The sequence below is a fragment of the Zosterops lateralis genome (genome assembly GCF_965231275.1).
Source record: "Zosterops lateralis genome assembly, chromosome: 11".
Taxonomy (NCBI): domain Eukaryota; kingdom Metazoa; phylum Chordata; class Aves; order Passeriformes; family Zosteropidae; genus Zosterops; species Zosterops lateralis.
The window spans coordinates 20,466,799-20,494,779 of NC_139771.1; the positions used below are offsets into that span (position 1 = coordinate 20,466,799).

The following is a 27,981-nucleotide window of genomic DNA, read 5'->3' on the forward strand; positions in this document are numbered from 1 at the left end:
GAGGGGTAAAACAGGTTTGGAACATTCTGACCTGGTGGAGAATTGCTGTGCTGGCTCCCACCTTCCTCCCTCCTCCTCCTCCTCCCTGGGACACAAGGCAGCAAACAGTTCAGAGCCAGCACAAGGCAGGCTGGGCTTTCACTGCTGCTGATGGCAGCCAGAGAGAGGAGATGCAGAGATGAGAAATGTTTAATATTCCTTAAGGCAGACGGGGTTAGAACTTTAGCCATTTGTCTGCTCATATTTTTGTGTTGTGATGCGATGCAGCTGGCATATTTCTCCTAATAATGAACTGCACCAGACATGCTAACGCTTCCATTTAGCACTATTTCTGACCAAGCTGGCAGGATGAATCGCCAGAGATATTTCTGAGGTTATTAAAAACCTATAAATGGGTTTTCGTCCTCACCACACAGCTCAATGTGCTAAATTTCCTCCTCTGTTGGACTAATTAGTTACGCCGTGTCTCCTAAAGATGCTGCATTTATGTTTCAAAAACACACATGGCCAGAACATCAGCCATTGGTTCGAGATGTGATTTGCACAAAATATAATTTGTGTTTTGATAGAAGAGTGGCTTTTACTCTTTTAAATGTCCAGAGCCTTTTCTTTCTCTTACAACAATAGGATGCAGTCACCAGCACCAACCTGTGCTGAAGCTCCATGGACATCTCAGGGAGGGTGGCCCATAATTATGGATTATTTAATACTGGAACCTTTGGGTTTAGTGCAGCTTTTTAGGGGCTGCCAGCCTCAGAGTAGGAAGTCCCAGTGTGTCCTGGGTGTGTTCTTTGGGGCTCCACTTGTGATCCCAAAGGCATGAGAGTGGCTGCACATGTTGGGAAAGCAGGAGCTGTGTCCTTGCTTCACCCCAGCAAACCTCAATTCCAAAAATTACAAAAATTACAAAAATTCCAAAAACCTTCACAAAGCCTAAAATTACATCAGCAATGGGGGTCCCATCTAGTCAGGGAAGGAAGGGAAATAAGCTTTAGGAGAAGTGTCTCCTGGAGGTGCTGCTTCTGGTTTCATGGAGAAAGGCTCCAGTGCAGGCAGGAGGGGACGAGTTCAGGTTGGATGTGAGGCAGGACCCCCTACACTTCTGTCTGTAGTGCTGTGTTCATAGAATGACAGAATCATCACAGAATCACAGAATCACAGAATTTCAGAATCATTGCATAATCTCAAAATCACAGAATTTCAGAATCACAGAATCATCACACAATCGCAAAATCACAGATTCACAGAATCATCACAGAATCACGTAATCTCAGAATATCAGAATCAGAGAATCACATAATCACAAAATCACATATTCTCAGAATCACAGAATCATCACAGAATCACAAAATCATCACAGAATCACAGCATCATCTAGGTTGGAAAAGACCTCTGAGACCATCAAGTCCTCTGAAGGATGAGGAACTCCAGGGTGCAGCCAGGAAGGTCAGCACACCCTGCAGCCCCTGTTTGTCCCTGCCCACAGACGGTGCCCGAGGAGCTGCAGAACGGGGGTGGCTTTGGCTACGTGGTGGCCTTCCGTCCCCTGGGCACGGTCAGCTGGATGCAGACCGTGGTGGCCTCGCCGGACGCCGCCCGCTACGTGTTCCGCAACGAGAGCCTGCCGCCCTTCTCGCCCTACGAGGTCAAAGTGGGCGTCTACAACAACAAGGGGGAGGGCTCCTTCAGCCCCGTCACCGTCGTCTACTCGGCAGAGGAAGGTAGAGATGAGTCTTCCTCACCTCCTTTCCCCCATCTCATGCTACAAGGTCTCAAAGGGTTTGGTCTCCCACCTGTGCAGAGGAAGGTAGATATGAACCCTCCTCTGCCCCATGCCGTGTTGCAAGGTCTCAAAGGGTTTGGTCTGTCTCCACCTTGGCAGAGGAAGGCAGAGGTGAGCCCTCCCTGCCTCCTCTTCCCCATCCCTTGCTTCAGGGTTTGGTCTCCACCTTGACAGAGGAAAGTAGAGATGAGCCTTCCTCACCTCCTTTCCCCCATCCCCTGCTGCAGGGTCACAAAGGGTTTGGTCTCCACTTTGGCAGAGGAAGGTACAGATAGATGAGCCCTCTCCACCTCCTTTCCCCCATCCCCTGCTGCAGTCTCAAAGGGTTTGGTCTCCACCTTGACCAGGAAAGGTAGAGATGAGTCTTCCTCACCTCCTTTCCCCCATCTCATGCTTCAGGGTTTGGTCTCCACCTTGGCAGAGGAAGGTACAGATAGATGAGCCCTCCCCACCTCCTTTCCCCATCCCCTGCTGCAGGGTCTCAAAGGGTTTGGTCTCCCACCTTGCCACATCCTTTGATAGCTCAGCCTCGCTCTGATTTATAACAAATGGCCACCCGTGATTAATTCTTCTGGTGGTCGTTAAAATAGAGTTAATCCTAATGAAATCTTTTGATATTAATGGGAAAGTAATATGTAATCTGGGGAGAATTCCGCAGAGGTTTAGTGTGAATTAATGGCCACTGATTAGAAAATGTTCCCACTTGTCCTAATTACAGGACATGGTATCCTGGGCTGAGTTTAGTAATGACATCTTATTATTTCTGAAGAAGAGGCCCAGCACAGCCTGACAGGCCATGGGTTTGAAATGTGGACATTTGTTTGCTTCCCTCCTTGTGCAGTGAGGAAAATAAATCCCCTGACGTTCAGGAGTAATTGAGCATAGAGCTGAAAAGTCTCACTTCTATTTTTAACTGCCCAGAGCCAACGAGAGCCCCAACCACTGTTTTGGCCAGGAGCCTTTCTGCCTCAGACGTCGAAGTTTCTTGGGCTCCCCCGTGGGAGAACCAGCACAAAGGAAGAATACAGGGATATGAGGTATGGGAAACATGAGTGCAGCATCCTGCCAGCAGCAAGCCTTGAGGGGACACACAGATGTCCTCGTGCTGCTCCTCCTGCCACGGGTGTGTGTAGTGGTGTTGGGAACAGTGATAGGTGTGTTCCTCAAGTGGATTTGCTCCTCTTTGCCTCTTTAGTGCACAAGAGATTTCTCTCACACGGTCAAAAATCCCATCATTCTCTCACATGCTTAAAAATTCCACCTTTCTCCCACATGGTTAAAAATTCCACCTTTCTCTCACAAGGTTAAAGATTCCACCATTCTCTCACATGGTTTAAAAATTCCACCATTCTCTCACATGGTTAAAAATTCTACCATTCTTTTACAAGGTTTAAAATCCCACCTTTCTCTTACAAGGTAAAAATTCCACCTTTCTCTCACATGGTTAAAAATTCCACCTTTTTCTTACATGGTTAAAAATTCCACCTTCCTCTCACACAGTTAAAATTCCGCCTTTCTCTTTCAAGGAAAATTCTACCATTCTCTCACATGGCTAAAAATCCCACCTTTCTCTTACAAGATAAAAATTCCACCATTCTTTCACAGGGTTAAAAATTCCACCATTCTCTTACAAGGTTTAAAATTCCACCTTTCTCTTACATGGTTAAAAATTCCACCTTCCTCTCACATGGTTAAAAATTCCACCTTTATCTTACAATGTTAAAAAAATCCACCTTCCTCTCACACGGTTAAAATTCCACCTTTCTCTTTCAAGGAAAATTCTACCATTCTCTCACATGGCTAAAAATCCCACCTTTCTCTTACAAGATAAAAATTCCACCATTCCCTTACAAGGTAAAAATCCCACCTTTCCGTGCAGGATCTGGCTGGAAATGGAGCCCTCCCTGAAGGTGCTGCCATGGCCAGGCTTGGGGAGGGAGCGCTGGGGCTGGTCCCCATCAGGACCAGCGATGGTGGCAGGAGCAGGAGCTGTCCCTGGGAGCAGCCCTGGGTGGGTGACAGGGACAAAGGGGCTCTGCCATCCCCTTGGGGCCGGGCACTGCCACCAGCCCCGCTCTGCCCCCCAGGTGCGCTGCTGGCGGCACGACGAGAAGGAGGAGAGCGCCAGGAGGATCAGGACGGTGGGGAACCAGACCTCCACCAGGGTCAGCAACCTGAGGGGCAATGCCCTCTACCACCTGGCAGTCAGAGCCTACAACACGGCGGGCACCGGCCCCTCCAGCGCCGCCGTCAACGTCACCACCAAAAAGCCGCGTGAGTGTTGGGATGGACACCCTGGAAGAGTCCAGCCATTGCTCCCTTCTCTCATTTCCCACATCTCCTGAGGCTGAAGGAGTTGTCAGACTTCTCCTTACCAGGTTTTTGTGCAGATTTACCAAGCTCGGCCTTTTTTATTTGATTTTTCTTTTCCGTGAGGTTTTTTTCCCGGTGTTAAGCAAGCAGAGCATGCAAAACCGAAATCACAGCTGTGCAGGCAAATTAAATATTTATCTCAGTGTTCAAGAGGGCTTTTTTCCCCTCTGGTCTCGGGCATGTTGAGCAAGTGACTGAATCGTTTTTTCATTTCAAGCCCCGTGTCGTGTCACACCTCCCGTGACCTTGAGGACACAGATCAGTGAAGCAGCTCGTTAGTTTTCCTGAGGGACAGGGCTCTGGGCAGGCTCAGCTGTGCTCTGGAAGCCCCACTGGCCCTGGAGGGGATCCAGCTGGGAGTTGATTCTCCTCAGTAACGTGGTGCTGGTCTATTTTTTGGTGTAGCACCGAGTCAGCCCCCCGGGAACATCGTGTGGAATTCATCCGACTCCAAGATCATCCTGAACTGGGACCAGGTGAAAGCCTTGGACAACGAGTCAGAAGTGAGAGGCTACAAAGTGAGTATTTCCATGGGACTTCCATGATTTCCCGGGTCAGATCTGGGGCATTCCTCCAAAGCCAGAGCCAGGCCTGTGGATGTGAGCACGTTTTTCCTGCAGGACTTTCCTCCTGCTGTCCCTGGAAATTTCCCCAAGGCTGCACTTGGCTCTTTAATTGCAGATAAATAAAAAGCTTTATTTAATAGCTCCCATTTCCTTCAGAAAGCCAAGCCAAGAGGAGAAGAAAGAGAATCCTCATTAGAAGCAGATGTAATAGGACATAATTCAACTAGAGAGAAACCTTGGGAAGAGTTCAGCCCCATCACCTTCCACAAGGGTTTCATTTAGCCCAAAAAATGTTGCCCTGAGGTTGGAGTTGTGCAAACATTTCTCACCAGAGCCTGAGCCAGGGAAGGCCCTGGCCATGCTCCATGGTTTATTCTCAGCCTGGAATGGCAGCACATGGAGAGCCTGTGCCAGCTCCCCTCAATTCCTGCACCAACTTTTAAGTGTCTGTGGTGCTCTGTATGGGCTCATCGAAAATAAGTCATTCCTCAGGGTTTTTAGTCCAAACCTCAGATGAACCTCAGCAATCTGGACCAGCTTTTCACTACATATTTTAGGTTTGAAATGCAAATTAAGGAGCCAGTGGAAAGAGGGGGAGAGAGACACTCATCACCCTGGAGAAGCATCTAGAGGGTTTCTAAAACATTCTCCTTTAACTTACTGTAAGGATAGCACAGCCACATGGATTTATTTCCTGAATCATAGCAAAACATTGCCTGGTTTTCTTCTTTTTGCCTAGAAATCTTGTGTTTTATGCCACAATTTATGATCTAAATTAGTACAACTCCCACAGCTCAGAAGGTCATTCACAAAAGTCATTTATTCTGGGAAACCATTGGTGGCACTGCATCAAATATCCCAACTCAGATGCAGCATTATAAGGAGTTTCTGACCTCTATAAAGAAGTTATTACTTTTATAAAGGTTTATTTTAGCTTGACCAAGGTCAAGGTTTCTCTGAGGGCTCCAGAAGGTGTTGGGTGATGCTGATCACCATCATCCTCCTGCCCAGGCAGTGCCACCTCTGTGCTGGTGTCCCCAGTACATCCCCCATGTCCCCTGTGTGACCAGACCCTGCCTGGGCATCAAGGGCAGGGAAAGAGCAGCAGCAGCACCTCTGACCACCCCAAGGTGGACAGCCCTGAGGACAAGGGGCAGCTCTGCCCTTTCTACCTCCTGTTGTCTCTCCCTCGGCCACAGGTCCTGTACAGGTGGAACAGGCAGGGCAGCACGTCTGTCATAGAGACAAACAAAACCTCAGTGGAGCTGTCCCTGCCCTTTGAGGAGGATTACATCATCGAGATCAAACCCTTCAGCGACGGCGGCGACGGCAGCAGCAGCGAGCAGATCCGAATCCCAAAGATTTCCAGTAAGGATGGGGAGGGATTGGATGGGGAGGGACTGGGCTCTGTGCCACCAGCAGATATTCCAGCCCCCAGATCTGATCTCATCCCAAAAGCAAGATTCAGCCATAAGAAACGCCCCCCTAAGCAGTTCTATTTGTGTTCAAGGTTTCCAGACAGTTTCCCCTCTCCGTTCCCTGCGTTGAATGTGTTGTTTCACTGCAATTCACTGTAACAAAATACAGGATGCAGAGGCTTCTAAATCTGTAAGGTTACTGTACAGCCACATCCCATGGTGTGCTGGATGCATAAATATTTATTCAGGGAAATGAGGTGGTGTAGAAGAACAAACACAAAGAGTATTTTATCGCACAACATGGCTTTTGCAAAATCTCCATGTCCCATCTTCCATTAATAATGCCCCAGTTTATAAGCTGCATTAAATCAGGAGCCTCTGCAATGCAGGAACGTGGCATTAAAATTACAGCGATGTAAAAAAAACACCCTGGGTGAGAGCAGAGTTCTCCAGCATGGCTGTGTAAAGCATGCAGAGGAATTTAATCAGCAGCACAGGGGAGGGAAGAGGAGCTGGAACAAGCCAGGAGGGGTCACAGAGCAGGGACAAGGCTCCTCCAGGATGGGAGTCACAAGGAACAACTGGAATATGATGCAATTGTCAAAAAATACCAAATAATGATAAGCAGAAAGAGTGTGGAGTAATAGAACTGTGAGAGGAGGGGGCAGGAACTGACAGAATGAGAGGACACAATCTCAAGCTGCATCAAGGGAAATATAGGTTGGATATTAAGAAGTTTTTCACAGAAAGAGTGATTAAATATTGGAATGGTCTGCCCGGGGAGGTGGTGGAGTCACCATCCCTGGATGTGTTTAAAAGCAAACTGGATGTGGCACTCGATGCCATGATCCAGTTGAGGTGTTGGGGTTGGGTTGGACTCGATGATCTTGAAGGTCCCTTCCAACCTCCACATTCTGTGATTCTGTGACTGTGTGTGAATTGAAACCAAAAATTCATTTGGAGAGGTGACCATGAAGAGGAGGGGGCTGTACATGGGGGTTGTGCTTTACCTGAGGAAAGGGGATTCAACCCTTGTGGGAGGTGGGTTAAGGAAGAGTTCGGGGATTGTTCTCTGTTCACCTCTGGCTCCTTTTCCCCCTGTCAGATGCCTACGCCAGAGGCTCGGGCTCGTCCACCTCCAGCGCCTGCACCCTGTCAGCCCTCAGCACAATCATGATCTCCCTCACAGCCCGCTCCAGTTTATGACAACAATGACATCCAGGACTTCTTCTTTATAATATAAGCAGCATTTAGCTAGTTGTTTTGGAGACACCCAGTACTAAGTAATATTGTGGTTTGAGTACATCTTACTACTGGATTTAAAAAAAAAAAAAATAATAATGTTTATGCTTCTTTAGGAATGACATTATACAGTACTTCCTCAAAGCAAATATAGCTTTGTCTGAAGTTTCCTTGGAAACTCTGCAATGCACTGAAAACATCTGTAATACGATGTTACCAAAGCAGTTTACATATGTCCTTATATGCATATTTTTTATTATATATTTAGTGTTTTATAGAATTTTTTAAAGTTAACATATGATGTAGATATTAATTTTTTTTCCTCTGCTATATATATTAAAAAAAAAAAAAAAATCACTACGGACGACATTATCACGGAAATATTGTTTGGGATTTTTTTCCTTTTGACGACGGAGAGTTCCAAGTTGTTCTTGGCCAATTGGCTGGAGGTGACTGTACATTTTTACAGACCCAGATTGTAACAGGCTGAGCTTTGCACTGGCAGTTCCAGCTGCTGGACCCAGTGCTCCTGACACACCTTCTGTCCACAGCTCTGAGCAGGATAAACTCAAAACCCTCGGAAAAGCAGAATTTTGGAAAAAAAAATCAAAACCACGTGGGTTTTTTTTGGTTGGTTGTGGACTACAGGACACGTAGCCAATGTTCCAGCGTGGTGCAGCGAGGAGGGGGCTGTGAAATTGCTTTTTCTTGAGCATAATGAGCATCAGATTGGGTGGGAAAACGAGGATCCTGCAAAGCTGTGACCTCTGCCAGGGGCGGCACAACGGGACGGCCACAGCCCAACCCTTTGGAGATCTCGTTCCAAGGAAATCCTTCATGTTTTGGGGATTAATTCCAAGGAAATCAGAACACTCTGAGACAGAAAGCTGCTCTGGGTTCCTCCTTTGGGACCCAACTCCTCATCCTTGGTAACTCCACTCTCCAGAGAACACTTGGGAACGGGAGCGGGAGCGGCTCCGGGTTATCCATGGAAAAGTGGGAATCTCCTCCCGTGAGATCCCTGCTGGAAGTTTGCCTTTCCTCAGAAACTCTTCCCAGACGCCTGGAGGCAGAGCAGAGTCACACCAGAAATATCCACACGGGAATAATTCTTCTCAAGAGAAGGACTGTTTGTTACTACGGGGAATTTTGTAAGTCGGGACGGGATAACGCTGGAAAAGGCAACGGAATTTTCTATACAATTTTCAACTTTCAATGCGCTGCAGTGGTATTTATTTATTTTATTTTTTTTTTCCTCTCTCCTGATAGCTTGAATTTGCCTGTAACTTGTCTTTTTTGCTTACAAAATACTACAGTTAAAACTTTTAGACCTTCTAAATATATTTATTCAGTAACTCATAATCAGGATTCCACTTGTGTAAAAGTCAGGGGTGTTGACCAGAGAAATATTGTCAGTATTTCAAGCTGTGTTCCTTTCTTAGTTTGATATGGTTACTTCTATGTATAAAAAAAAAAAAAATAAAATAAGAAAAACCTTTAAAAAAAAAAATCCACAAAACCAAGAAAAGTGAAATTAAAAAAAAAAAAAAAAAAAAAAAGCTTCTGTAGTTTTCTCCCCGGTGTAAATGATATTTATCAGTGATCTAGCAGATGTAATCTTTTTTTAAAGGTATTGGTAATAAATATTCTGTCATTTGTAAAGATACTTGTCCTCCAGGAGCCTTTTTCCTCCACTCTTTGCCCAGTGAGAAATTTCCCCTGAGAACCTGCTGAGACTGTCACTGATGTGAAGATACAAGAGTTGGTTTAAATCAAAATTTTCTGGAGGTACCAAAAAAAAAAAAAAAAAAAAAAAAAAAAAAAAAAAAAATCTATTCATACACCTCTGCTCTAATTCCACTCCCAAAACTGACAAAAATAAATGTGAGCAGGTGAATTTTGGGTTTGTTTTGTTGAGCTGTCCAGGCTCATGGGGATGGTGCTGCTGGAGCATCTCTGACCCTGTGGTGGAGCAAAGCCCTTCCAGACACTCCCTCTGCTCATCCTGGGGAATCCTGAGGAGTTTTGGGAGCTTGAAACCTCTAAATCCACCCAAAAGCACATTTCTAATCCTTTCAGGGGCAGGAGTTGAACGGTGCTCTCTGCATTTCAAAGGAGCAACGCTGCACTTGGCAATGACGAAGGAGAAAAATAAACTGGCCCAGTGGCACAATTCCATTTTTAAAAAGAAAAGTGAAATTGTCATTTCCAGGGGCAGGCGAGGAGCAGCTCCTGGGGCTGCTCTCCTGGAGGCAGCAGGGAGAGATGGGCAGGAGGAATGAGAGGGTTGGGAGATGGGTTTGAAGAGAAAAAAAAGCAATGAATAATTCTGTGCTGTGGGAATTAGAGGCTGGAGATTTGGTGTGGTGATGGCACTGCCTTGGGTGTGGACTGGGATCCTGGATAAATTCCTTTTTCTCTCTGGAATGAGGATTTGGGAGCTTGGATAAACTCCTTTTTCCCTCTGGAATGAGGATTTTACTCCAAGGATCCTGGACAAATCCCTTTTTCCCTCTGGAATGAGGATTTGGGATCCTGGATAAATTCGTTTTTCCCTCTGGAATGAGGATTTTGCTCCAGGGATCATGACCATGAGGAGGAGCTCAGCCAGGAATTGTCCTCATCCTGCACTTTGGTTCTCCAGGATGTGAGATCCCAGCACAGCCACTGAAGGTGAGTGGGCTGGACCTGCCGCCTGCCTGGGGAAATGCAGCTACTCCTGCTTTACACCAGGCTGGATTTATTTACTAGCATGAGTAGAAGTGTGGTTCTCCAAGCCATCCAGCCCTGCCATCCTGGGATTACCAAGGATCTGCCATGCAAAATATATTTAAATATATTGCATTCATCTCTGTCATTAATGGGAATGGAGTTATGTGTAGAAACCTTATTTATTTATTAGACCACTTGACATTAAATACATTCCAAGAAGTGAATTCTCTTTAGTCTCATTTTTAGGATTTTTACCAATGAAATTCTGATTTTAAGAGTGTTAAAGTCGGGCCCCTCAAATCCATTGAAAGCACATGCAGGAGAGACATTGGAGGCACAAATGGGATATTAATGAGCTACATTAATTCTGATGGAGCAATGCCACTTCACCCAGATGAGAACTGGCTCATTTATTATAATTATTTTTAGTCTGCAGTACCTGAGAACTCCATTTCTTTAGGCACCTCCCAAAGAACTTTTTGGCTGGATGAAACCTTTATTTTTCTTCTTTGTTAACACGTTTAACCCAGGAGCTTTCTTGGAATTAGAAGGAATTCTGCAAGATCAGGAGGATTTCATAGTTCGTTTTGTTTTGTCTTTGCAATTGAGGAAGTTTATCTGTTTATGCCATTTTTTTCTCTTTTTTTTTTTTTTTTTTTCTTCTTCCCCCTCTTAAGCTTTAATCTCTCATGGCAGGAAGAACAAACACTTCTCTGTTGTCCTCCTGCTGATGCTGCCAGATGATGTCAGAGCCTGAAAAACAGCCTTGGATGGAAAAGGAGCCTCCAGTGAGTGCTGAGGTCCTGGGGAACAGGGATCCCACCCAGCCCAGCAGGATTCCCTCTCTCAGGGGTGTGAGAATCACAGGTGAAGCTCTGTTTTACACTGAAAGGCTGAAATTCCCTCTCTCAGCAGTGTGAGAATCACAGGTGAAGCTCTGTTTTACACTGAAAGGCTGAAATTCTCTCTCTCAGGGGTGTGAGCTCTGTTTTACCCTGAAATGTGGTAGCTGAGGGCACAGAAGGAGCAGGCACAGTGTGGGTTTGCTCACAGGTTCTAACTGTATTATCAGGTGCACAAGCAAACTAACTTTTGTCTTAAATAACCTACAAAATCCTGAAGTTTCTGGTGTTTTTATAAAGTCCTGAGACAGATCAGGGAATCACAGAATATTCTGAGTGGACAAGACCCACCAGGATTGAGTCCAGTGGTCCCTACAGGGATCAAACACAACCCTGGTGTGTTCAGCACCATGCTCTGACCAGCTGAGCTGATCCCAGGTGTTTCCCTCCATCCCAAAACGGTGCAGTGGCACTTACAGAGCAGGATGAAGTCCCTTTGTGCAGTGCAGAGGACGCTGGCCATGCACAGTCCCCACACAGGCTGCTCTGGCTGCAAAATCACACCTGCCTTGACCCAGGAGCTGCATTGCCATGGATGTTCTTCAGGTGGAAATTCACCTTTTCATCACAAAGTGTTCCAGCAAAGGCCAGGTGAGTGTCCCTGCCCTCATGGTGGCCTTGGTTGCAGCACTGGGGGTGACAGCACTGGGGGTGACAGCACTGGGGTGATAGCACTGGGGGTGACAGCACTGGGAGTGACAGCACTGGGTGATTCCCAACATTTTTCTCCTTTTCCCAGTGTTTGACCCCTCTTGGTCACTGCCAGGACCACCTTGCTGCATCCACAGGGTTGTGCCAAACCCAGTTTGCACTTCCAGTTGTCAGAGCAAAGTAAAACAAACATCTAAAAGATTAAAATGCCCACCAGAAAAAAAAAAAAAATTATTCCATTTCCAAGCTTCCAAAAAGTTTTTCCAAGTTTTTTTTTTTTTTTTCCTACACAACCCTTGTGCCACGAACTGAAATCCTGCTTGAGTTGGCTCTTCCTGCTCGATCACAAGGCACCTGGTGGAGGTAAATTGTGCTCCCCAGAGGGAACAGGGACACAGAGAGGTGACACTGCTGGTGGGGGAGGCTGTGGAGCCCCTCAGAACACGGAGTCCTCGAGGGCAGTGCAGGAGAAGCCTTCAGCCAGGCTGCCCACCTCGGTCTCCGTGGAGCTGGTGCAGGTCCGTGCTCTCTGCAAAGCAAACACCCCTTTGGAGCTGGAGACTGGGCTGGGGGAGAGGCAAGTGTCCAAATTGGTGCATTTAGAGAGGGGTTAACCCAAAGGGTTTGGTGGTTTAGGGGTTCAGAAGTGTTGGGTTCAACAGGAGGGTTTTCTCCCTCTGGGTGAAGCTCTCACTGAGCTGCTCATCCTCTGTCCCTCCAGCCCTGCACCCCCAAATCCCCCATTTGCCACGGGTTTTTTTCCACCCCTCTGTAGCCAAGGACCAAGAGCCCAGGAGGAGCTGGAGGGCACAGAACCATGGAATCACTAAGGCTGGAACAGACCTCCAAGACCATCAAGTGCAGCTCCCACCACAACCACTAAATCCCATCACAAAGGGCCACATCCAAAAACCAAGTGGGTTTTGAACCCTTCCAGGGCTGGTGACTCCAGCACTTCCCTGAGGAGCCTTGTCCAGGGCCTGACCACCCAACCAGTGACAGATCATGGTTTGGGGCAGGGAATGCTTCTGAATTCTGGGCAGCAAAGCCCATTGATGGGGCCCCATCCTGACACAAAGGAGTGCAGGGCTGGGGAGCTGCAGGAGGAGCAGAACAGTGGCTGAGCTGCTGGGAAGCCCTGCAGGGTGACAAGTGACAGAGCAGCTTCCCACGGGCCACCACCGTGCAGGGCTTTCATCACCTCACCCTTGTTTACAGCAAATTTAGGAACTGAGTGTCCCCAGCACTCATCTTCCCTCTCCCTGGTGACCTCAGCAGGGACCTGGGTGATGTCCTCACCTCTCCCTGCCAGTGCCACCAGCCCTGTGGCTCTGTGGTGACAGCAGGAAGCCTCTGGCTGGTGTCACTTTGAGCAAAGAGACTGAAAACCAGGCACTGCTGCTCCTGAGAATGTGAACCTGCCTTGGCGAGCTCACATGTTCTAGCTGCAGCATTAATATTTGCCTTTTCTCCTATTTTTTTAGTTGGGATGTCCCCAAGTCATGGTGTTTTACACCATTTAATTCAAAACAAATATTATATGATAATCTTTTAAGCTTGTTTCCTTGAGCAGACCATGGAGTAGGAACAATATGAAGAAAAAAAAAAAAAAAAAAAAAAAATCAACCCCCTTCCTCTGAGCAGACAATGAGGGGTTTATCTTATCTGTAAGGTAAATGTATTTATCAGAAGTAACAGCAAAAGCAGAAAGGCTTAAGTCCAGCTTAACATTAGGAATAAAACATTTGGAATTGTTAGGCTGAACAAAATCAGCTCTCCAGGAGTCACCCTGCAGTCTTGGCCTGGATGGGGAGAAACTGCATGTCCCTGCAAAAGGCAGAGCCACAGGTGTGCCTGAAATTCAGTGTACATGAATATCAGCATTTAATCTTTCTGCTCATTTTGAACCCTGCCCAAAACACAACATCTGCAAACAGCCAGACCCTCAGCTGCAGCAGACTGGGACCTGTCCTGGGCAAAGGGAGCAGCCACAGAGCGAGGTGAGAATCTGCCCCAGCAGTGAGAGGGGCAAAAACAGCCTCAGGAGCTGCTGAATTCACTGGGGTTTAGTGGCCATGGGGCTGGACTTAATGGTCTTGGAGATCTTTTTGAGATTTTACAATTCTCTTTGCTCTCAGCCTTACAGAGAAAAAGCAGCACACACACACACAAAAAAGCATTCATTTTAGTTTTAAAACAAACAAACAAATAAAAAGTGTTATTTTACCTCGTAGTCAACTGGGAAAGGGTCCCGGAATTTGTTGCTGGGTGTTGGGATTGGTGGGAACAGTTTACTCCAGACGTGGTTTCTGTAAGAAACAGCAGTGCAGGGATGTGAGAGAGTGGCTGTTCCTGGGGGATGAGGGGAAATAAATCCAACAGCAGCACTTGCTCAGCCCCAGGAGCAGCCAGGTCAGCCTGCAGCACCTCCAGCCAGGGATAACTGTCCCCACTGGGGCTGGGCGAGCTGTGCCACCCTCCCAGGACACCTCTGAGCCCTCCCAGGACACCTCTGGACCCTGGGGACAGGCAGGTGACAAGGAGAAGGTGGGTGAGGCTGTCCCCAGCCTGTCCCATCCAGTGCCAGAGCTTTCTGGGCTGTCTGGAGAGAAATGAATAGCTCTGAGCTGTCTGTTCATGCTGCTCCTCCCAGGGGCTCTGCTGTCATGTACCTCATTTGGACAGCCCAGATGAGCTGCCTCGTGCTCAGGCTTTGGTTTCTGGACATGAACTGCCAGTGTCTGGTGCCAGGAGAGCAGCCACAAATAATTGTGTGCTCAGGGAGCCTGGGGCAGGCAGGGGAGGGCACCAGGGACAGCTGAGAGCAAATGGTTCAGCTCAGGGCTGTGATAACTCATCCTGCTGACACCCTCTGACACCCCTTCCCTGCCTGGGCTGGCAGCACAGGGGTTTGTGATAGCAGGTGCTGCAGACAGAACTTTTCCTTGTCTTTGATACGTGCCAGAGCTCAGATCCCACATTCCAGGTGCTGAAACACCTGGCTGGCTCCAGCCCTGGACAGCACCCTGTCCAAAAAGGGGCAGGTTTTATTGGGAACTCAGCCTGAGTGAAGATTGCTCAGCCCAGAGCTGGTACCCAGGGTCTGTTCTGGAGGAGGCAGAGATGTGTTCAGGGTGTGGAGCTGCTCCTCTGCCCCGTTTATTTGGGACAATCCCCCTGGCTCATTGTCATAGACAGGTAAAAGAATTATTGAAGAAAGGCCATATGAAATCAGGCTAAAATTGCCAAAGCTGGCCTGGCATTTCTTTTAAGTGCAGCTAAAGAGCAGTTTGCAAGTTCCCATGTTTTGAGAGGCTGTTTTGAGAATGAGAAGTTGGTTTAACACAACAATCGATTCTGAGGGTGAAAAAACAAATGCACCTGTGCAAACAATAACATTTGTCCCATGAGAACCCACAAAGGAAAAATGTAAAGATTTGATGGACAAAACAACAGCCCTCACTGACCAATGGAGTGAGTTTCACTGTATTGCTGACCAGTAGTTTTAACACAGTGCCTGCTGATATTTCCTATAAATAGGAGTTTGTGAGTAAAGAACTGGTTTTCTGCATGAAGAAAATGGAAGTTTGGCTGATTTATTCCACCAGCTGATGTTTGCTTAGTTCAGTACTTATGTCCTTAGGACAATTCTTCTTCCAGAAGCTTTCTGAGTTCTGTCAAGTTTACCTTTATCCTATTACTATTCTCCTGGTGAGGAGGAATTATATTTTCTGTCTATCAGCTTGGAGCTAAAGCTTCCTGGCTGAGCTGCTGCTGCATTGAAGGTGACATTGATGCTTCACTAATTTTCAGGTGAAAGGAAGGGCCACAGCACATTGCTCACCCCACAGGAACCAGCTGTGGGAGCTCTGAGGCTTTGGGAGGGAATTGTACAAATGGGAATATGGGGAGGAAAAGCTGTGAGGTGGTTTGGGGGGGAAACATTTGGATTTTTTTGTTGTTGAAATGCTGGACACAGCAGAGCCAGTGCTGGGTGTAAAGGACAGCCAGGTTGTTTGCTCCCCACCACTGGGGTGGGGCAGGAAAGTGGCTGATGGAGCTCAGGAGTGGGGCAGGATAAGTGTCAATGTTATTATTGCAATAACATCTGGCATCTTCTTCATCCTCTCCACTCCTCCCAGCTCTCCTCCTTTGTGCCCTTACCCAGGGCAGCTTTGCCCTGTTGTCTTCACAGCTCCTACACCTCACCAGCTCTCACAAACTTATCAAAAAGCCACATCATTCCCCCTGCAGCTCATTCCATCTCTGGTTTATTCCTCTGCTGTGCAAAGTGCCCAACAAGAGTTGGTTTGACTTGGAACTGGCGTGTTCCTCGTCGTGCTGTTTGCCAATGAAAGATTTAGATTTTGATGGAGCCGTATCAAAATTATTTATTGAGGCAGCAAAAAGCATAAATGACACGTCACTTCTGGAAGGGGAACACTTAAGGAACGGTGCCCAATGAGAAATTTCGTGAGAAATGAGGCAGAAGTGTGTCCATGGGGGCTGCTCTGCAGGGAGGAGTTGCTGGGGTGGTGCCCTCAGAATGGTTCTGGTCTTTTTTGGAGGTTACTGGAAAGTCAGAGTTGTGTCATTAAAGATCTTGTCATAAAAATCATCCCAGGTATCTCTGTCTGCACAGGTGAAGGCACAGCCTTTCCAGGATCCCTGCTGGGACCTCCAGGCCTTGGACACCCCCACGGGACCCTCGTGCCTTAAATCAGCATTACAGGCTCTCTGGGGTTTTGTGCTGTGTGTGTCTTTCTGAAATTCCCTCTCTTCCCACAGGCTGTGACACGAAAAGGCCAGAGAGAAACCAAGAGAAGCAAACAGGAGAACAAGCTCTCCTTGCTCTGTGATGAGACTGAGGAAGGATTTGTGTCAGAGTGGCTCCCCTGAGATTCCCCGTGGAGTTTTCCCCAAGCTGGCAGGTGAGTGCTGCTCATGGGGTTCCTGTGTGACCACTCTGATTTTGGGGTGAGGAGAGCACTGAGTGCAAGCCACTGACTCCATCCTCCTCCTGTGGACTCACCTCCAGGAGAAAATGTTATTCCTGGGGAAGCACAGAAGCTGCTCTCTGCTAAAGGCAGAGGGCAAACCAGGAAAACTTCCAACTGTGCTTTTAATCAAGACTCTAACCCCAATGTGAGCAAAGGGAAAAACCTGCCCAGACAGTCCCAGAGGGGCCCTTGGCCTTGCAGCACTCCTCCCAAATGCTGCCCTTCATCCCTGCTGCCTGCAAGTCCACAGAAAAATTTATAGACCTCTGGGCTGTAATGAAATTCCTTCTAATGGCTGCAAATCGCCCGAAAATCTGAAACCATCCCGTGGCCTGAATTGCAGAGTGCACTCCATGAATTTTCAAGAGCAGTAAAAAAAAACAAAGAGTACTAATGAAACTGTGATCTAGGAAAGCTGCTCGATTTTTCTTTTTTTAATATCTGCAGGTTACAAACCCCGTGTTTCATCTTCTCACACTTCCCCATCCTCCCAGGGCAGGCTGGGGATTAGAGAAGGACAAGGAGCAGCAAGGAAAAAGTGGAATAAAGTGAGCAGCTCCATGAAATTCAGCATAGCAGGGAGGTAAAATTTTCATCACATTGGCAAAGAGAGAAGGTAATGAGTCTTTGGGTGTCGGGGAATTTTATACTGGAGAGAAACTCCTGCAAGCAACCAAAGGTAGCAGCGAGCAGCTGAACCTGGAAAAACTCCCTGAAATTTGGATTAAAATAATAAAATGCATTAGTACAGCACCTCCAAGTCGAGTAGAATTGTCCCCTGGATTTATTTCTCCCCCTGTTATGTGTTCTAGGATCTCCAGAGGGGGTAAATGTGATATTCAAATGCTAAATGTAATATTCAAATGCTAAATATAATATTCAAATGCTTGCAGAGCTCCACAGGAGAAGGTGGAGCGGTGGAAGTAACTGGTGTTGGTTCTGCTGTCCCAAAGAGAGAGGAGAGAGCTGGAGAAGATGCTGGATGCAGGAACCTCCAGCAGCTCCAGGTCAATCCATAAATAACCATGTAAGTCAGAGAAATTTGGGGATTTTCAGCAAAAGACATCAAGGCTGCAGAGCTGGGGACAAGTGTGTGACACAGGAATAAACTCCCTGGGGAGTTAAAGATGTTATTTTTATTTATAACATCTGTGCTTTCCCTTCCTGAGCAGAGCTCTGCTAATTCAGCTGCCCTGAGAACAGGCAGAGTTAACACCAGTTATCCCCTAAACTGGATAAAGGGAACACAGCACGGGGAGGAAAACAGCCAAGGATGCACCAGGATGAGCAAGAAATAAAAAGGCACTAAAGAAATGAATAAGGAATTAGCACTTCCATGAAAGGGAGCTGTGTTTATTGTGGAAATAACAATTCCAATTGCTGTTTGTGCATGTTTCCAGGGAGGAACTTCTAATTGCATGGATCCTTTAATTCATCATTTATGATTTGACTGTCACAGACACAAATCCAAAGTGTAGCTGGGCTTCCTCACTGCACATTTGGGGCTTTTGGCCTTTGCTCTATAACATCCAGAGCCTCTGTGTAATTAAAAATAAATCAAATAATTCAAATACTCAAAGCAAACACCAAGGTCTGGGCATTTTGAAATCTCTGAGCAGTTTTCACCAGGGATAAATGAAGATTTCTGGGGAAAATCACTGACCCAACCAGGTGAAGAAATGAAATAAGGACAAACAGATTTTTACTAAATTTTAACAAATTCACCTCACTCAATGGATGGATTTTTTGTATAAGATTAAATTGAATAACTAACTCTCTTACCCCACCAATTTTATTACTGATAATTAATGAGGCTGATTATTTTTGCCTTGTATATTTAGTCAAACTCAGCTTTTTCTCAAAATTAAGCAAAGCCTGTGACATCCCCCCCATTTGTTGAATGCTTGGTCCTTGGTTATATTGTAATTAAAATAAATTTTGCTAATACTTACATTTTGCATATTATAGCAACAAACAGGAAAGTGCAGGATGTGAACACACAAAGCAGAGTGAGTATCCAGGAATTCTCCAGTTTATTTTGCCCTGAATTTCAAGGAAAAAAAAGAAAAAAAAAAAAAAAAAGAAATTATATGTATTATTTTAGTACAGATTATTTGAAAGGTGTTTAGAATTTAAATATTGTAAATATTTCATCAGCTGTTTAATGTGGTTGTATTCAGATGACAAATTAAGGTGCAGATTTTGAAGGCTTGATATCTGGAATAAGAAATGAAATGCAGAAGAGTTTCCATGGCACTGAATTCCTGATTTCAACAATGATTTTTCTCTCATTTTGACATAAAGCAGAGAACAAATGGCTGAGAAAGTTATTGTGCCAATGAACTGCAACAAGCCCCTAAAAATCCCTTTCCATGGGGAAAAAACTGAATTAAGTGGTCCTGTCCTTGGATATTGTTGAGATTTAAATAAATTCTTTGGGAAGAACAACTTTGTTTTGCCATCAGGATGAATTTTGCAGGTTTGCTGTGTGGGGCAGGTGGGGAGATCAGGGGGAAGTGCTGGAGAAAGGAGGAAAAACACTGAAAATTTGAATTCCTGAAACAAGAGGGGAAATGTAGTAAACAGGAGAGTGTAACAGAGTATTTCTGAAGTGAGAAGAAGGAAGTGAAGAAACTCCAAAGATAAGAGCAGAGGAGGATGTCTAAGAACAAACAGTTGATAACGTGCAGTGATAAAGGAACTGTTATTTCCAGAACAACTTGCTCAGCAAGCAGGAAACAAAAAAAACAGAGTGGGGCAAATGATCAGGCTCCAAAGATGCTAAAATCATGTTATTTTTTTTTCCTCCAGCATTTAAGGGGTGAGATAATTTCAGTAAATTAAATTCAAAGCCCTGTTTTCCTGTTTCCTGTTAAAATTCTCTGATGATGGGCACACTCCTGATTAGGCAGCATTTGCTCCCCAGCATTGGGGATACTAAAAGATGTTAAAATCATATTCTTTTTTTCCCTCAGCATTGAAGGGGTGAGATAATTTCAGTGAATTAATGCTTGACATGGTCTCTCATATTTGTTTCCAGCATGAGCATCACAATGAGGGCAGGGAAACACCTGAAAAAGCTGAAGTGATGCAAGAAAAGGCCTTGAGTTTAAAGCAATCTCTGGAAATATTCACAAAGTATTGCCTAAAACCAACCCTCCTGCAAGGAGTTTATTTTTAATGGAAAATATTTAAATATCTTTGGCTTTAATTTTTTCCTTCAAATCCCTGTTTTCCTGTTTTCTGTTAGAATTCTTGGACGTTGCACAGGCTCAGTGGGGCAATAATGGGAAATATTCCATTGCTCCCGTGCACTGGAATAATGGGAAATATTAAATTGTTCCCCAGCAATGGAATAATGGGAAATATTCCATTGCTCCCGTGCACTGGAATAATGGGAAATATTAAATTGTTCCCCAGCAATGGAATAATGGGAAATATTCCACTGATATCTAGCAATGGAATAATGGGAAATATTCCACTGATATCTAGCAATGGAATAATGGGAAATATTCCATTGTCCACAGCAATGGAATAATGGGAAATATTCCACTTCTCCCTAGCACTGGAATAATGGGAAATATTCCATTGATCTCCAGCAATGGAAGAATGGGAAATATTCCATTGTCCACAGCAATGGAATAATGGGAAATATTCCACTTCTCCCCAGCAATGGAATAATGGGAAATATTCCATTGATCTCCAGCAATGGAAGAATGGGAAATATTCCATTGTCCACAGCAATGGAATAATGGGAAATATTCCATTGATCTCCAGCAATGGAAGAATGGGAAATATTCCATTGTCCACAGCAATGGAATAATGGGAAATATTCCATTGATCTCCAGCAATGGAATAATGGGAAATATTCCACTTCTCCCCAGCAATGGAATAATGGGAAATATTCCATTGATCTCCAGCAATGGAAGAATGGGAAATATTCCACTGTCCCCAGCAATGGAATAATGGGAAATATTCCATGCTTCCCAGCAATGGAATAATGGGAAATATTCCATTGATCTCCAGCAATGGAAGAATGGGAAATATTCAATTGTTCCCCAGCAATGGAATAATGGGAAATATTCCAATGGAATAATGGGAATTCTTACCCACATAAATGGTTTCAGTCCAGTCACTCCAGAGCCCCCTGGCCCGGCAGAGGAGGTTGTGGTTGGCCCTGACCCTGATGGAAAACCTGCTGCCGACGTCCACCCGCACCCGGAAACTGTTAGAGGGGATTCTCAGGATCTGTCAGGAAAAGGATTGGTGCTGTTCAGAGATTCATTAAGACTCAGAATTAATTAATTAAGACTCATTCAGTGAAGAAATTTAAACCATGTTTATCTTTTTATTGTTTTTATTCACTGCAAGCAGCTGGCTTTGCTTTGGAGGTGAGAGCTCCATTTTTATAGGTGTGACTTCTCCTAACACACCAATATTCCAGGGAAAACTCCTGAAAAAAAAAGCCTAATTTTTCCATTCTTCCTCCAGATTCTCAACGCACCATTTTCAGAAACTGTTCCTGAACCCAGATGCATAAACTGAATAAATCCAATTTTGTCCTGCTTCCCCAAGTTCCTTGGGGATGGTTTTTTTCAGATATAAAAGGCATTGAGGAAGAGAGGAAGGCAAATTCCAGCTGGAGAGGACAGAGATGTTGGATAATCTTGGATGCTGGAGGAGCAATTACCTGCTTGTTACCTGACTTGAGGTTGATGAGATAAAATTCATATTCAAAACATTCCTCGTGGAAAGGAGAAATTGGCTTCTCCCACATGGCCAGGAGATCGTTTTGCTGCAGGGATATGCTGATATTTCTGGGAATATTCACTTTCTCTGCAAAAAGAAAACAGTGCTGGTGAGTCATTTATAGAGTTTAAAATACATGTTTAAATCCTAAAAACTGAAGCATTTTATAACCTGATAGTGTTTCCAAGTAGGACCTGTAATTATTGAATTTATTTCCCTTTTTGGACTGAAAAGATAAGGATTTAGGAGGAATAATACATTATAATTACAGGAAAACAGTTTGGAATATCCACTTAAAAGTTTTGGAACATTATATTACTGAGGAAAGAAGATTTTATTAAATTAATTTTCACAGAAGTATTAAATTAATGATAGAAAAGTTAAAAAATCTTTATTTCCAGGAAAAAGAAAATGCAGATGTAGTCAGGAAAGTTATTGAAAAATTGATAAATTCAAAGGAATTCAGCTGCTGTTATGGAGATGATTTCTAAAAAGAAAATATGTGATTTTTTTTTTCTCTTAGTGACATCATGAAAAAGAGAACTGTTATCTGTTTACCAAAAAAGAAAAAGGGATGGAACTAATGAGGGAAAGTAAATTATTTGTGTTGATGAAGAATGACAAATAATCATGGCTGATATTCCCTTTATTCCACACTCTAATGCCTTCCTTTACAGGACAGGGTTAACTTGAACACCATGTGTCTTATTCCTTTTCAAGAAAAGCTGCAAAATTAAGGGTAATAAAAACTGATTAAATCAACTGAAAAGTAATATTGGGAATAATGCTTTGGCAGACAAACAGAATAACTAGTTGCCTTTAGTAGCTTTTAGTTATGCTATTCTATGATTTAAAATTGATGATTAAAATCAAATTTAACTAAAATAACTGAGTTATCTCTTCCAATTTCCTTAAGATGATGACACAAAATCAACACATCCTTCCACCTGCATCAAGAACCACTCAACCCAACAGAGTTTCCTCACATTCTGACAATCCTGCTAGACATTTTTAATTTTTTTTTTTTTTTAATTTATTCCTACTCACCGATGGCATTTTGGTTAAACAGCTGCTGAAAAGGTTTGATTGCAGCACCTTGGCTGGAGCCATTAACGTGGATGACAATGAGTTTGTCAATCTCTCCAGGTTTAATCTGAGTCCTTGGAAAGCTGCACTCAATATTCCTGTTCCACTTGTCTTTGGTGTAAGTGGGACATTCCTCAGTGTGTGTCTCATACCTAAATTAAAATACTGGTGAGTCAAGGTGCTGCTCTTAAAAATAAATTCATTGCTGGTGGGGAAAGGAGCAAAGACCAACCTGTAAAACAGAAAATATTTGGTGTCTTCTGGTGCCCCTTGGCCAGGGAGCCACGTGCAGCACAGAGAGACATTGCCAGGGATGGTGACACGAGTGACACAGGACAAGTTGGTGACAGAGGTCCCTGCAGCACCTGGAGAGGCAAGGAATCTGGTTTTATCATTACTTTTATTTTTATTTTTTGGCTGAAACTGAGATCCAGTGATTGTGGCAAAACTTGATGGGAGGAAGGACAGCACCTGCTACTGTTAATATCTTTTATCTTTTTATATAAGAGATACTTTTATATACTTTTTTTTTTTTTTTTTTTTTTTTTTTTAGGAACTAATTGGCAGCAGAGCAGGAAAAAAACCTCACTGCAAAAAATCATAACAAATTCCTATTGCTAAAACACTTGGATTCCAGTTTGGAATCCATCAATCAATCAATCAATCAATCAATGAAATTTCCAGGGCCATTATTGCTGTGTCTGTTGCATCCAAGTCTCCTCCTCATCACACAGGTCTGTGGGTTGGGAAGGATGCAGATTCCCAGGCAGGAATAAAGTAAAGCAACAGCATCCTCAGGTGGACCCCTCTAGGTTAACTCAGCCTCAGCATGGCATTGTCAGAAATTTTTTTAGCTGTTATTAACATTTTGCACCTCCAGATTGTGCTCCAGGCTCCACTGCAGCAGAGAAAGGTCTGGACTAAACCCTTTTGTAGCAGGTGGAGCGGAAAATGTTGTATTTTTAATTTGAAATTACTAAACCTGTCACTTTTTAATATTTAGATCACAGATTGAGGCAGAGCATGAAGTCCAGCCCTTCCCTGGGTTTCCTGACCTGGCAGAGGTGGGAGCTTTGCCTCCACCCAGTCACTGCAGACCTCCAGGTCCTCCTGGAGGAGCAGGGTCCGCAGGCGCGCAGAGAAACCGTCGTGCAGCGCCGCTGTTCGCACGCTCTGAGTCCTCCTGGTGTCAAACTTGGAATAAAAAATAGCAATTAACACCACCCAAAGGGGCTGCCAGGCAAAATAAGGGACCTGCAGAGACTGAGGCAGACACTGGGGTGAGTTCAGTGAGCTGAGCTGAATGAGGAGCCAGTTAAAGCCAAAATCCATCCTCCCCTTGCAACTCCCAAGGCTCATCCCAGCAGAGCTGTGTCCACAGGGGATGGCTGAGAGGGAACCCCTGCACTTCCCAAAGCAGTGTTCAGATAAAAGGGAACAGCAGGGATTTAGCCTTCTTAGGATCCTTGGTTTATTTTTTTTTTTTTTTTCTCTTACCTCTTCAGGCACAGGGCTCAGGATTTTCACATCGTATCTGATGGTGGAGTGGTCTTGTTCCTGAGCAGGGTTTGGTTCCCAGTGTAACAGCACTTGTGCCAATGCAGAGACTCTGAGGGTGAAGTTAACAGGAGGCAAAACCAGAACTGGAAGGGAGGAAACAGAAATATCCATGGGTGTCCAATCCAGTGAATTGTTTAGAGCAAAATCTGTTTGCAAGCAGTGAGCAATACGAGCAAATAATTTCATTTAAATATTATATTCTTTCAACAGCTCCTCAGAAAAGATTTCTAATATTTGACAAAAAAAAACCTTCAAATAACCAAAACCCCATCAAATATGAGTTTATTAAATCTTAGCTCAAAAAATGAAATTTTTACAACACTTTCAACTTGAAAATTACTACGATATATCGCATTTGGCTCGTTAATTAGGCTCAGAGTTTTCATCTTGGTCCTCATTGTCACAGAGACATCTCAGAAATGGGGCTGATGGAGCGATCAACTGCATGAGCAATTCTCACCCACATCAGCTGGCAGGAGAGGGCAGCATGGGGAGAGAGGACTGACAGCCACAAGAAGCTGCATGTGAGAGCAGAGCCAAAATGATGAACAGAGGAATTAAGCACAAAATGGAAGAAAACATAGAGAAGGATGGGGACAATAATTTGAAATGACAGGGCAAGAAGGATTCCTGGAGCTCCCATGGAAATGAGGAGGATCTCATGCTGGGGGAAATGTTAGCATATAAATAGCAGGGCAGTGAAATAATCAATCTGCTCCCCTCCAGTTCTTCAGAGCCTGCCCTTCTTTATTTGCCAAATCCAAGGCAGTTGAGGGCCATCAGCACCCCTGGGACTGTCCAAGGCCAGGCTGGATGTGACTCTGAGCACCCTGGTCTGCTGGAAGGTGTCCCTGTTCATGGCTGGGGGTGGAACTGGGTGGCTTGAAGGTCCCAATCCATTCTGGGATTATTCCATGATCATCCCCCACTTCTCTTCTCCTATGATTCCAACCTTTGATGCCCAGGAGTTCAGTTTTCAAGCACAGACACAGCAGTAGGAAAACTGCCCTGTAAAGGCTCAGAAAACCCCAGCACAAGTGGTGTCTCCACAAATTTGAGATTCTTTCCTCCCAAAGCAAAACAAGCGCCAACTGGGAACAATGTGGGACAAGGAACAGGGGACATTCCCAGGAAGCAGGACAGCAATAGTCATCCCTCCATGACTGGAGATTCTTTCCTCCCAAAGCAAACAAAACACCAACTGGGAACAATGTGGGACAGGGGACAGTCCCAGGAAGCAGGACAGCAATGGTCATCCCTCCATGACTGGAGATTCTTTCCTCCCAAAGCAAACAAAGCACCAACTGGGAACAATGTGGGACAGGGGACAGTCCCAGGAAGCAGGACAGCAATGGTCATCCCTGGTCCTGTGCCCATGGAGTGCCAGGAAATGCTTTATCCACATGCAGAACACCAAAAGCACCCTGGGCACCCACCAAAGCTCAGCCCTGGCAGCTGGAAGCTCCTCACCTCCTGCACCTCGAGGTGTGTCTGTTGTCCAAAGGAGGAGCAGGAAAACTCTCACCCTGCTGGCCACCATCTCTGGGTGCTGGGTGGGCACAGACAGGAATCAGCACACGTTCCTTGTCCCCATTTTACAGGAGCTAAAAGTGAACACAAGGCAAGGTTAAACACCCAAACCATGGGCCGTGGTCTATCCCCATGAGCAAAGGAGTGAAAATGCTGCCTTGCAGGGATAGACTCTTCTTTTCTTGCAGGAAAATGCTTCTTCTGGGTAAATTTATTACAGGTACCGCCAAACACATTTCATCTTAGTCCTTTTGCCAGCCCTCTCTGAAAAGCTGCTGGTTCCAAACCTTCATGTGGGGATGTTCAGAGCATCAATGGAATGAGAGCTTTTCTCCATGGAAAGTGAGGCAGGTTTGTGTGGACTGGCTTTGGGGAGAGCCCCATTTCCTCCAAGAACAGAAATAACAGTATTTTTAGCTCCCACTCTGTATGAAATAGCTGCTTACTGGGATTTCCTTTCTAGTTACTCCTCCAATAAAGCTCTCTAAAGACACAGTCACTGCTCACCTCAAGGCTAATTCTGCACCGTTAATTATTGGGTGTAAGAGAAACTGCTTTGTTTGTTTCTAATTTAAATGAACATCAATTTTTAATGCTTAAACCCAGCATTTTCCTATGGATTGTTTCTTGAATTACTGGGAGGGAAAAAAAAAAAAAAAAAAAAAAATATCTGTGTAATCATTCATGTATAACCTCACATAAATATGGGCATTCAGAACAGCAGCTTTCCAAAATGTTCTTACAGAAGAGAAATGCACCCTCCCAGCCCAATCTCAGCACCTCCCTGGGGCACTACAGCAATTGCTCACACAGAAAACACAATATTTTCCAATGGTAATGAGCAGGAATAACCCAGGGACTGGAAGCACTCCCACTGATCACAGTTGGAATAATTCTGCTGTACAGTAACTATTTTTCAAACCGCACTCTGAGTGCTGAGTTCATTAAAATGACACACCATCTACAGTAGAGTGTGTTTTTAATGTCCAACTCCCCTCATTATCCATATTCGCATTTTGTGCCTCTCTGCTTCCCTGACAGCCCAAATGTGCACAAAGGCAGCTGAAAGTCGGGAGTTTGTTAATGGATTATTCCTGGGGAGCCAGGGTTTGATTTCGTGTCCTTTGGGTTATGGAATGACATCTTGGGCAGGCTTTTTGGTTCTCCCAAAATGTAGCAAATCACAGACAATGGGACAAATATTCTTTACAGCACACGTTTGTGCCTGCACAAATTACTGGCAGAGACTCTAATAACTTTTCTCTCTGTTTAGAAGTAAAAATTTATTATCCTCACACCCTTGAAAATAAAAAAAAAAGGCAACTTTGGGAAAGAAGCTTCATTAGCTGAGAGAATTCGCTCTTTTTTCTTTAAAAAAGCAATGCCTTCAGTACATTATTTAAAAAAAAAAAAAATCTTTTAAAAGCCTCATGTTCTGCAAGTGTTTAGTATTCACATCTACCTGAATAATGTCAGTGTGCTGGTTTCAGGCATTATCATAACTACAACAGCTGATTCTCCCTTGGGTTTATTTAAAGTGAGTTGGGATACCTGTGGATTTTTTTTTTAATTTGTTCACAAAAAGTTAAGGGTTCTCAGTTTTCTTTTCCCTATACTTTCTAAAAGATTGTAAAGATAATTTTTTTTTGCATGTATTAGATCTTACATTTTCTGTGCAGCACATTACTGACCTGAAACTGGATGTAAAATGTAACTGTAATTCAGATGAGTCCTAAATTATCAACCTGTTCATTTCAGTTTATTTTTTCTTGCTTTGTTTTCCAAAATGCCATTTTTTCTTTTTCTTGCTGCCAGACTAAGATTGAAAGCCCAGCTTTTGGAAGCTGTATTTGTGCAGCTGTGTGAGACCACAAGCCCTGAGAACAAACTGCAGTCTGGGACACCCTGTTTCATGGGAGAAATTGCTGAAAAGAGAATCAAAATAAGTGTATGCAAGTAAAGCCAGTAGCTAGAAGGTTGCAAGAGGATTATGCTCATCACAAAAATCGATATGGTAAATTTTCAGGACAAAGTTTTGATTTTGTTTTGGTTCTATAAATAATAAGCAGAGATGAAAGGGGATATTCCCTTTGTGCAAGGAATATATTCCTTTTGGAAGGACAGCAGAACTCCAAAGCACAAAAACCAACCTCCTAAAACTCATGATTTTCTCCCTTACAGCTGATGCATCCCAACACCTCACAAGCAAAGAAGCAGCAGCAGATTCCAGGTGCTTTCCCCAGTGCAAAATGACTTTTAAAAGCAGAACCTTTGCAGCCTTCAAAGCGAGGACAAGGCAGAGCCAAAGCACAGCAGCCTGGAGGTTACCTGGGGATCTCAGAGTCCTGTGAAGAGCTGGCTCTGTGTGTTCCCCATCCTCGGGGTGCCCTCCCTGTGGCTTTCTTTTAT

General features: G+C 44.7%; 2 protein-coding genes across 3 annotated transcripts in view; one reads left to right on the top strand and one right to left on the bottom strand.

The window, feature by feature from the left end:
- The window catches only part of LOC310913719 (contactin-4), a 276,613-nt gene extending 269,155 nt beyond the window's left edge, over window positions 1-7,458 (top strand). For both annotated transcript variants that reach the window (XM_083869370.1, XM_083869371.1), the window contains 6 exons: window positions 1,487-1,721; window positions 2,705-2,820; window positions 3,871-4,057; window positions 4,562-4,674; window positions 5,922-6,090; window positions 7,246-7,458. In XM_083869370.1, the coding sequence (XP_083725496.1) occupies window positions 1,487-1,721; window positions 2,705-2,820; window positions 3,871-4,057; window positions 4,562-4,674; window positions 5,922-6,090; window positions 7,246-7,346 (921 nt within the window). In that variant the 3' untranslated portion in view covers window positions 7,347-7,458. The remainder of the gene's footprint in view (window positions 1-1,486; window positions 1,722-2,704; window positions 2,821-3,870; window positions 4,058-4,561; window positions 4,675-5,921; window positions 6,091-7,245) is intronic.
- A 4,625-nt stretch (window positions 7,459-12,083) lies between these two features.
- Window positions 12,084-27,971, bottom strand: IL5RA (interleukin 5 receptor subunit alpha; the record flags this gene model as incomplete). The annotated part of the gene is made up of 11 exons (XM_083869104.1): window positions 27,901-27,971; window positions 25,513-25,646; window positions 23,980-24,125; window positions 23,538-23,676; window positions 22,715-22,847; window positions 22,444-22,634; window positions 21,338-21,483; window positions 20,757-20,895; window positions 18,600-18,690; window positions 13,875-13,956; window positions 12,084-12,176 (listed from the first exon to the last, which is right to left on the bottom strand). Exons 2-11 carry the CDS (start codon window positions 25,580-25,582, stop codon window positions 12,084-12,086), a joined length of 1,230 nt encoding a protein of 409 aa, XP_083725230.1. The 5' UTR covers window positions 25,583-25,646; window positions 27,901-27,971.
- Between the last annotated feature and the right edge of the window lie 10 nt (window positions 27,972-27,981).